This window comes from Populus alba, chromosome 19 (assembly GCF_005239225.2).
Source record: "Populus alba chromosome 19, ASM523922v2, whole genome shotgun sequence".
NCBI classification, from domain to species: Eukaryota; Viridiplantae; Streptophyta; class Magnoliopsida; order Malpighiales; family Salicaceae; genus Populus; species Populus alba.
Genome location: NC_133302.1, coordinates 10951114 through 10963031, shown reverse-complemented (window position 1 = coordinate 10963031; position 11918 = coordinate 10951114). Strand labels below are relative to the sequence as shown.

General features: G+C 32.1%; 1 protein-coding gene across 1 annotated transcript; it reads left to right on the top strand.

Annotated features, from left to right (window-relative positions):
- The first annotated feature begins 8987 nt into the window (after window positions 1–8987).
- On the top strand, window positions 8988–9494 carry LOC118027785 (uncharacterized). Its single transcript, XM_035031274.1, has one exon. The coding sequence runs from the start codon at window positions 8988–8990 to the stop codon at window positions 9492–9494; it is 507 nt and encodes a 168-aa protein (XP_034887165.1).
- The last annotated feature ends 2424 nt before the right edge of the window (window positions 9495–11918 follow it).

The following is an 11918-nucleotide window of genomic DNA, read 5'->3' as shown; positions in this document are numbered from 1 at the left end:
CTCATTTATTTTAATTGCTTTCATTTTTATTCAATAAACCATAATTGTAATAAAAAAATATATGTTTTTTTTTAACAAAACAAATAATAAGAAAAGAGAATTTCAACTAAAAATTACATTTTTTTTCTCCAAATTTAAATAATTTCTTTTCTTACAAATATCCATTTTTATTGCAACATAATTTAATAAAAAAAATTGAAAGTTACCCTCATTAGTTCAAATATGTACATATACATTTATCTTTTAGTTCTTATAATAAACATCAACTTTACAATTTAATCTTTAATTAATGTTAATAACTCTTTTTACTATTTATTAATTTATATATTTCTCAATTTATTTTATAAAACTAAAAAATTATTTTTTTAGTTAAATAAAAATTTATAATATTAAAAAACAAATGTAAAAGTCTTTCTTGTTTTTAGTTTTATATTGCAAACTAACTTATAATATTCCTAAGGTAGCTTTGATACCCTAACTAATATATGCTAATAGTGTGAGCCTCGGCAAATTTCTTGGTTTATTTTCCTTGTCAAAATTGACTAGGTGTATAAAAAATTAAACTCTACTACACACCCTTTGACCTTTCATTATAGAATGGAGTAATATTTTTTTTAATATTTTTATTTTAGTCCCTAAAGTTTTTTTTTCATCGATGGAGTTTTTAAATTGCAAAATTGAAGGACAATAGATTTATATTTATTAATTAGAGGTAAAACTAAAAGGAGGATTATTGTGGAAAATGCATTGAAAATAGGTGGTGGTTTTGAAACTTGGTTCTAAAAGTTTAATTTTTGAAACGATACCTTTGCAGTCCCTTAATTTTTTTAAGTTTAAATTTTAGTACATAATTTTATTTTTGTTATTTCTCAGTCTCTGGTTTAAGGAAAGAGAGAGTTAAGAGAGTGTTAATGTGTTTTATTCGATGAAAGGAGTTTTATTAGGGTATCCTTTACCATGAATATTGTTTGATATTGTAGATCTAAGCTTGAGTTTTTTTTTAGATTCATGTTAATTTTTTAGTTTTTGAACTTTTTTAAAGCTACAAATGGGTTAATCAAGATTTTTAAGGTATTTTGGATAAAAACAAATACATTGAAAATCTAGGTTTTGGGCTAAAAAACCCTACTCATTTTTTAATGATGTGTAATCTACGCTTCTTTATTTTTATTTTTTTAAAAAATCACCTTTTAAATTAGAAAAAAAAAAAACCAAGAGACCTGGCACACGTGCCATGCCATTTATTAATAGGCTAGACATGCAGGCCTCGTCACTTGTCTAACTTTCCCCCCCTTTATTTGACCCTTTAGCCTCTTTGTTGCTTTATTGCTTTATTGTTATTTAATGCATTTTTTATCCCTCAACGTTTTTTTTTTTTTTAAATACAATTCCATCCTTTGTTATCAAAAATCTATTTTCTATTTAATTTAAAATAGAAAAAAAAATGTTTTTATTATCTAGCTTAAAAAAACTAGGCTTGTTTTTGTTACCTCAATCTTACGCGTCTATTTTATTATTGTATAATTAAATAAAAAATAATTCTATGAATAAAAAAAATATTAAATCCAGTGATTTGTGTTGTTACCCATTTTTAACCACGCATAAAAAAATATAAAAAAATAAATAAAATATACAAGAGGATATACATGAAGAAAACCTAAAAGATTGCCTAAGATTGATGGTAGAGGACCAAGATAACAAGTGGAAACGTTAGAGAACTAAAATATATAAGATTGGCAAAATTGGTCGTTTAAGGACTTAATTGTAAATTCCCAAAAATAAGAACCAAACTATAAGTGGCGCACAATTTTGGGGGTAGAAATTGGTGAAATTAGGGGCTAAATTGAAATGAATTGAAATTTTATTAGTCAATTAAGGGTGAAATTAAAAAAACTAAAAATCAAAAACTCGTTTATAAAAGGTGCTGAACTTTGGGGTTGATATTTGAATTTAACAGGGGTGTAATTGCATGCAATTAAAAATTGAGAGACAATCACAAGTGCAATTAAAAAGAATTGGAAGAGCAGGGACCAAATTAAAATTGGCCAAACCCTAAATTAAAAAACCCTAATTTCTAGGGTTTAACCTAGACAACGTGTCGTTCATCCACTATTCATCTTATTCTTTGACAATTTTAGCTAGTTGAGTAAGCATCTTCATGTGAATGAATGTAGCATTTCCAACCACTTTAGGGGTTTTAACCACCACCATCCATTTAAAAGACACCCTTTCTACAACCTCATACCCATGAAATTGGATTTTTACACCTCAATTCTTCTATAGAAGTCTCCAACATCTTGTCTTTGATTAGCTTTTCTTGCATTCTCAAATTCTAAATTAATTGAGTTGGCACATTTGGACGAATGAATGTGAAGCTAAAGACTTTTAATTTGTGCAAGGTTGGATCTAAATAAGAGGTGTGTGCCTCTTTTACCCTACAAACTTCAGATGATCTCATGCAACATTGACATCAGAGTTGTTATGACAAGGCCTCGAAAGTTGTTATCCCAATCAACTATGACTGTGACACCCATTTGAAAAAACCAATGATTTTCTTGTGTGTTCGCACTAAAAAATTTCTTAACAAGTTTTTATCAAGGGTTGACAAAACCACTAAAATCTCCAAAACCAAAATCACCACTACAAAACTAGCCTAGTACAAAGCCCCTAACTGTTTTTTTTGTCCAAACCCCTTCCATTTCGATCAGAGGGCCAATATTGATCAATCAGGATCAATCTTTGATTGAATCCAACAAAAAACCAAGTAAAACCTATAAATAACCACTAAAAATCAGAGCTGAGAATGAGGAAAATATGAAAGAGAGGAGGAGAAAATATTGAGAAAATGCTTTAGTTGTGAGGGTTTACGAGCATAGCATAAATGTTTATTTAGTTTTGAAAAGTGCTAAGTTTGTAGAAGGAAAACTTTACAAAGAAGAGCTAACAAACCAATTGTTGTTCTAGAGTTTCAAAGGTATATTTCTAACCTAAAAATGGAGTCCATGTGGCATGCTTGAGGAGATTTTGGTTGTCATTGGGTCTGCATTTGTGTTTGCAAATAGTGTGATGATTAAAGAGTAAGGGTTGTATTTGTTTTTTTTTTTTATGTGATTTTTTTTAATCAAAATATAAATATTATAGATCAAAAGTAACAAGGTTGGAAACCAACGAGTCAAATATACAAGCATGTACAACCTAATGAACAAAAGGTAACAAGCTTCCAAAATGAACATAAAGGACAATAATTTACAAATAAAGAAGAAACCAAAAGGAACATGCTCCATGAACAAAGATGACAGGCTAAAGACCATATTAGCAATAAAGGTTGACGAAAAACCAACAAAAAAAGAGCATAACTGCCCAACAAACTAGATGAATTCAGTTTCCAATAGTAGGATAGTCAAATGATAGCATCAAATATAACAGATAACAGAGGATACATAGCTGCATGAGGCACTAGTAGGTTCATACTAGCACCACCAATAGCCAAATTTTGATCCACAACAGACATGCAAGAACAGGCAAGCAACAAACACACACACACAAGGACTATAATAGAATATTAGTAGCAAATGGAGCATCAAACATGCTCTCCACCAATAGACCACTCTGTCATTATATCTCATATAATGACAACATCAAATGTAACAAAGAGAAAGCCCTCACCAAAAAAATCTCATCAAGCAAGCTAATAAAGAGAAAATTCAGCAGAAGCAATAACATTCAACAGCACTAGATCACCTAAAAGAATTCCAACGAGGGAGCATCACTAGGAGACAACCTGCATCCACTCATAAACCAAGGACAAATCCTAGCAAACAACAAAAGAGAATAGAAGGACAAAACCACTCCAGCAACAAATAGATGAAGTAGTAAATGCAGCTTTAAGAAGTATAGCAAACATAAAAGTTACAGGCAATCACAACAAGCACCCATAACAGACCTGCAATAACAAGGACAAGCCAACAACAAACAAAATACAGTTAGAATAGAATTACAACAGCAAAATAAAGAATCAACATACACTCCATATGCCCTGAGCATTAAGCTAGATAGAAAAAGCCAACATTTACTATAGACAAGAGCAAGACAAACTACAATCAGCAAACAACAACACGATGAGGCCAAAAACAACATGGTACATTAGAGGGTTATGAGGTTCATTGACAAACCAAAAAGAACACAGTCAAAGGGGGCCTAAGAGACTTGCCCTTTTTCGAATCACTATTGTCAATATGAATGTGCATATTTCTGGTGCCCACACTCAGCTGGGGTCTAACAAACCTCTTGCTTATGGAGACAACATCAACACCAACAATTAAGGCCTTCCCCTTTTGGTTTCCACGAACAACCAGAGGAGTTTCATGAGCAAGCAAGCCCCTACTATGCATCATTTACTGTTTTTGACTCTTGGAAATTTCCCTCCCCTCAACTGAAGCTACAACCTTAGTTTGTAAGGGATCATCTATTACATGCACAATGGTAAAGGGTACAGATGGTACAATATCCTAATCTTTCTTCTCATCAGTAGAGGTAAGTTTGGCCTTTTTTCTCCCACAGATTACAACTTTTCCATCAATCACAGCCTCAACTTTAGCAAATATGAGACCTTGAGATAACTAACCATGAGGCATGTCCCGATGACCTTGTTAGGCATCCACAATAACTATCACAGTAGTAGGACCAAAAATGGAAGGATGATGAACATGACTCCTACTGACCCTCTCAGGAATAGCAGTTGCCTGGAATACTTTCTGCCCTTCGCAGTAACAGCTTTGGAGCATACTGTGCTAGTATGTCCAAACTGCTTACAATGCTTGCAAAACTTTGAGAAAGACTCATAGACAACAAAAGAACTCCATTAGGCAAAATAATGTTGATTGAGTTGGGTAAATCAGCAAACAAGTCCACCTCAATCAGAACCCTAACAAAGAAAAGCTTAAATATGGCATTGGTGAGCGCATTACATTGAAGTGGTTTACCAATAACACTAGCAATCTTAGATAGGCATATTGAAAACCAGTATTCAAGATGAAGATTGGGAAAACAGACCCAAATCAGGGTTGTTGACATATATTCGTAGAGGTAAATTAAAAAAACTCAGGTATAGATTTTAAAATCAACAGCCTCCCAAAGACCAAATAACAAGCTTATCTATTTCTGAATTAAATTTGAAAATTAACCATCCCAAATCATGAATGTTTAAAGATGCATCACACTTCCAGGTGCTAGACATGAATTTGGTCAATGTTGTATAGCTAGGGAACTTGCTAGCAAAATAACTAACAATACACAATTTCCAAATATCCCTATTGCTGCCTAAATCTTCATCTAATAAAGGACAAGATATAGTACTATTGAAAGTAGGAAAATGAACAAGTGTAGGACTCTTAATAGTGGTATACTTCAAAGAGAACATGACCCTCCATTTGTCAATCAAAGGTTTATAGGTACCTGGAGAAGGGATACCAGGAGAGGAAGCTGAGCTTGTTCCATGAAAATTACAATCAGAGGAGATGCCCCATGCAACAGGGTTAGAACCAGCTTCAATGCTAATAGGAGTAGCAGCTGCCACAAGTGATGGTTCAATGTAAGGTGAAACAGCACCAGAAGAAATTGGGACCCAACAGGTCTAAAATCTAAAGGTTGCCTTTCAAAGCTTAAAGCTAGGGAAAAGTTATGACCATATTCAAAGCTGTAGTCCAAATTAGAGTAATCAACTCGTTCATCTTCAAGAATATCATTATTTGAATAGACATCAACCAACACACGATCTTGAGCAGGAGAACCAAAAGTCGCGCCTAGGGAACCATAACCTGCCATAGGCAGGACCCAACAATATCAAGGCAAGGAGGACTAGGAGAGAGAGGAATGAGAGGAGGCACCAACAGGCCAGCAACCCTCTTATCAAGCAGGGTGGGAGATTTCCCTCGATTCAAAGATTGAGTACCTCGAAAGATGGCAAAAGGAGCCTTAGGTGAGAGACAAGGGTTGTCATGTTAAGCAAATCAAAGCAACAAAGTTTTCTTTTTGGATTTAGCCATGAGAAAATAGAAGGCAACAAAAGCACAACAAAAATCAAGAAGACCATCCAACAAATGTGAACATTGAGAGGGAAACACCTTCCGAGGAAGGGATAGTTTCATGTTGCTATGATTTTGATTCTATGGTTTGATGGTTTTTTTAGGGCGTGTTTGATGTTTTTAATGTGACAAAAGCTTTCTAGTTAGGTTAGTTTTGATGAAACAATATTTTTTTTTTTAGTTTCACTAATACATTATGAAACAATATTGTTGATCCTAGCTTTACAAGCATGACCAAATATGTTTAGAAAACTGATTTTGAATCCAAATTGCCTAGATATGTAAGCTGGATAAGATTTGGCATTTTTAGAAATTAAAACTCATGCATGTTATTGTTGATTTGATGTTACTTGTTAGTTATTTATATTTAGCAATGCTTGGTATTGGTAATATGGGTTGTGATGACTAAAAGTAGTGTGTTTAGAGACCTAAAAGACCAAATCTAGGTTTTGGCAGTAGTTCTTTAATTTCTAGAAATTTTCCAGATTTTAGGTTCATGTTCTTTGCATGAACTTTGCCTTAGTCTTTTGTTTTGGAGCTGTTTTGGGTTAAGTCTTGGCACATACATATTAGCATGTTATCTTTAGCAAATAATCCAAGGTTAAAATGCATCAGTAGATCGTATTCATGCATCTAAATTATAAGATTCTTTTGATTGTCCAAACATATATTGATCAAATCATAACTTTTGAGTGTTAATCGAAAAAAAAAATGTTTGATTTTTTTATCTATGCATGATTATAAATAAATCTTTGCCCTTGATTGCATGAAAACTTATCTGGTTTGTGATTTGTGTTTACTGAGTTTCGGTTGAATATTTATTTTTTTCTTCATGTTCTTGGTATTTGATATGTTTTTGTCAAAATACTTTTATGTTTTTATGTTTATATATATATAGTTTTGATATGTTTTTGGTTTAAATGTTTGTTTTGCTCTAGTTTCAAGTCAAAACATAGTTTTCAGTTTGGTTCATGGTTGAGTCAGTGTTTTCGAGTCAACTTAATTGGTTTTGTTTTGGGTCAGGTACTAAGACTTTGTTTGGTTGATTGGTTTTTTTTGTTGAGGAATTTTTGGCGTAAGAGGTTGTTTGACAAACATACCCTTAAACCTATTTTGACAATTTTGACAATTTTGTTTTGAATAAAAATAGTTTTTTGCCAAACAAGCCCTAAATAAATACTTAAAAATTCTAAAAAAAAAATCAATGACCAATTTAAAATTATTTATGGGTCCTACTTATATTTTCCAATAATTTTATTTAATATCGGGGCTGTATACTTACATTGCAAGATTCTGACTTGATAAATAAATCCCTACTTTTCATTGAAAGCTAAAAAAATTCAGTAATTTATGAAAAAAATTCTTATTTCAAAAGTGCAAAAATTAATGTATTGTATTTGGTATGGATTCAACCAAGTCTCTCAAAAGATAGAGAAATAATATTTTGCTTTATATATATATATATATATATATATATATATATATATATATTGTACGATTTAACATTTCATATATATACACAAAAAACTTAAAAAATATCTTTACATGTATTTTTGAATTTAATAACCATTTTATTAAATTCATGAGAACTTGATCAATATTTTAATAACTTCTAAAATTTTTAATTCATGAATATTAATTGTTAACATTAATTTTAGGATAAATATTGGACCTATAAGCAGGCTAATATTTAAATACAAGAGATTAAGTTGAAAATTTTGCAATGTAGCACCGCACCCCAATGTGTAACAATGTGCAAACTTGAGTCACGAGTTTGGTTGATTGACTTAAGTTTATGTAGGCTTTTTTTTAATTAATTGATATTTTTTTTTATCAATTCTGTTATTTGATATTGAGTTAATTGAAAATTGAACTTTCTAATTTGTTTTTTTTAGGATTATCCTGGTATGTTCCTTAGATCAATCTGGGATGACCTCGATGAATTCAATATATTATTATCTCAATTTTAAATAAAAATATCGTTTAATGTGCGTCATATCTAATATGCAGTAGATTTTAAATTCTTGATTAAATTAGATTTTTTAAGAAACATGTTAGCAATGCTTTCCAACATTTTATTTTATGTTTGAGAAAATTATTGATCCGATGTACAACTTAGCGCAGTCTAGTTTTATATTCAATTCCTATATCCCAAAATATAGGATGTAGCATAGTTAATTGCAAAAGAGCTGCTCAACTGTTGTATTCAAGTAATAACAAAATATTGAACAGAAAGCAAAAGACCTGATTTTAAGTGAGCACATTCTGTTCGTTCATATGAATTTATTTGGTTGCCTTCGCTTCTATGAGTTTGTAAAGGAAGCTGTCTTTTCCTGATTCACTAAATTCAAGTTTCTAACTAAAAACAGTATTAATTATATCTGTTAATAATACCATTCTTTTGCTAAGCTGATCCCTTTTCTTTATTTTTGTTGGCACGTACTCCTTTTAGGTAATGACATGTATAGTTTTAAAATCCGATCCTATAGATCAATCTAAAACTCGGCTGGTCTAGGAAGTGGAATAGGATCAGGTTGAAAAAAAAAATAATAATAAATCTAATGTAATTTGATTGATCCAATTGACCTGATCAAAAAGCCGAGTACAACGTATTGAATTTGTTTTTTTTTACTAAAATGTTGTTTTTATCGACCTGTCTCCTATGGAGTATAAGACATGGCTGGTTAACGGTCATGAAAAAAACATCATTATATTAACCCAAAAAAAAAAAAAATTGTCTTAGACGAACAATTCTTCCTGATATCAATGATTTATTAATCCCAGCTTTTAACCTTTCTTCCTTGATGGAGTGCAAAACAATCCCTTCAAAATCCACCGCACAGCATCCCTAAACCAGAAATTAAGAGAAGAAAAAACAAGGGGTGATCATCCATTTTGTCTTCAATGGAGGAAAGGAAAGGAGATCCGAGAATTTACGTCGCCGTAGCTCTATTTTCTGCATGCCTTGTTTCTGGTGGAGCTCTTCTTGCTCTTTACATGTTCCTTCCTATAAGCTACGTAAAATCATGGTATGCCATCGCAGGAATGATTCTTGTCGCCGCGCCATGGGCATTTTGGTTTCTGACCTACATTTACCGATGCCTTAGACCTGTTGACTATACACTTTCTGAACCATGCAAATCCCCTGCAGGATCCCCATTTTCGCTCAAAGAAGGTGCTCCAATGTCACCAAGGAATCCTCCGTTTGATGATGAGCCCCAGAGTCCTTCTTCAGATGGTATACGCCACGTGCATTTTGGTGGGGTGGTGGTTGTGAGCGATGACGTTGATAACAACGGTGGTGACCAAGGTGGACTTACGCTTTCAGAAATCAAGCATAAAGAGGAGAATTCTGTTAATTCCAGGGAAAGTGAGATCCCTCTACCTTTCTTTGTTGTCCCAAAAAAGTGAAAATGGCAAAGGTGCAAGGATGTTCTAATTCATTTTCTCCTGGATTGCTTAATTAGGCCGTTTATTCATGTATCCAATGAAGGCATGTACCATGATAACAATTAGAAACGAGAAATGGCCTGAAAATATGAAAATGCTAGAAAACGTTTTGGTAGGCAAGGAGTGAAGGTATATATATATGACCTAATGTTCATACGCTACAAGACCGAACGAGAAAGAAGACTAGGGGACCTGCAATAAAGTGGCAGGAATATTTTGATTTGATTGTAAGTTTCATCCATTCTTTTTATTATTTTTTTGGCTTTGTATGCAAGAACAATGCATGTAACATTCTGACTATCAGAAATGGGAAGAAAAGGAGAATTTATGGTAAATTCAGCATGTGCTTTGATTCGTCTTTCATTCTAGTGAATGTATGTTGAACTGGTTCCACTACTGTTGATTTTTGATAATTCTAAATGATATTAATTAGAATATTTAAAAGTAGATGACATAAAATCAATAATTATTTAACTTTGAAACTACCAAAAACTTGGAGCATTCTGATCTAGTCTTTATGGTTATGGAAGTCCTTGAAGTTCTCAATAAACCCATTAGGACAGGAATAATCTTCTTTGATCAGAAAGCACATGAAATGAGAACTTTCAATTTAATTTTGTGCTTTCCATTGATAACTATGTTATTTTCTTCTGTTTGTCATGCATGCTAGATGATCGATTAGCTGCATAATATTTTTTTCTTCTTCTTTGGATTGATTCCTCCCCTCCATTGATCAAGATATTCGATCATTTCGATGAACTGAAACAATTTAGCTATCCAATTAAGAATTTCTCAAATGCACAGCACCATGAAATATGAAAAAATGTTCCTGCTTGCTGTGAATCTGCTCATGGAAGATCTGTTGCAAACTTGTTCCTGTTAGTAATTGTCTGATGATCATAACTCCCTATTCTTAGCCTTCTGTACTTAGTGATAAAAAGCTCTTGAGAATATTTCTGTAACCCTGACAAAATCCAGAAAACTACCTCCAGTTTACAACTGGATATGTTTTACCTGAAGTCTTCTACCCTTGTTGGGTTTACTCATGACATGAATGCCTAAGTTCGTGCCATTCATTTGAAGTATCAGGACTCTTAACTCTAAATCACTTGTTTTTGATTTTTGAATCTGTTTTTTAAGGCATAATCCACTCTTTAGTCAGTGCTCTTCCACCTATCTTAGCCTGCATGCCTAGCACATGGATGATCAAGAGAGCAAAAAGGAAATATATATTACCAGCAATGAAGCGCGCTAATGCACCTATAGCAACGAAAATTAATCACTATGAACATATGCTCCCACTGGCGATTTAATAGAGGCAAACAGTGCACATTCAATCGAAGGCAAACTATTATGCAAGCTTCGATCAATGAACTCTCTCGCGTTAAAAAATCACTAGAGCACATATACTTCTTTGTTATTAATTAACCTTTCGTAATTTGCAGCTGTACTGATTCTTAATTACATTTAAATTCCAGTACAGTTCAACTCAAGTAATTAATAGTGGGTGATCATGCGAGATAAATAAGATTTGAAGAGAAATATATATATATATATATATATTAATAGAGAAAGAAAATCTAAAAGCTCAAGAAATGAAAGGAAAAATTGGGGGAAGAGAACAGAAATCTATAATAAATCATATATATATATATATATATATATATATATATATAAAAAACCTTAATCAGAATCAACAACTAGGCTCATATGTCCAACAAAATAACTTAAATTAAACTTAATAATAAAAATCCAATAACAAGCTGGTTTAAAAGTGGTCAATCTCACAACTAAAAAGTGACGAGTTATATCCTCCATTGTCTGACCATATATGTATGTGCATTTGTGTCTTGAGTATGTTTACCCACCAACTCTCCCGAGTTGGAAAAAGTCAACCTCATCTAGTATAGCTTTTAGTGGCTTTGATAATGCTCTCAAATATCAATATCTAGTAATCAAAGTATAGTTCTAATCAAATCGCATTGCTCAGAAACTAGGATCCGTTAAATCTCATCATCTTTAGTAAAAACAATTTGTGCATAAAAAATTGATTAATATGTTCCTTTTGTGTTGATGATAAAAGTAATATGGTAAAGGTTTAAGAGGATCATCAAGGATATGTTGTTGTCTTTTATATATAATTATATCTTTTATATTAAAAGTAAAGCGAATACCAAAGTTTGATAGCAGGTTAATGATACAAGTATTTGATTCAATCGTTTATAACACTTTCAATGGTCTAACATTCCTCATCTATGATTTCTTATTGGTTTTAAAAAGACACCATTTAGGTTTAATATATACCATGAAATAATCTCCAATATTAAATACATCATGATATTTATATAAATTAGATTGAAGTTTGTATTGTTCATTAATTACTTG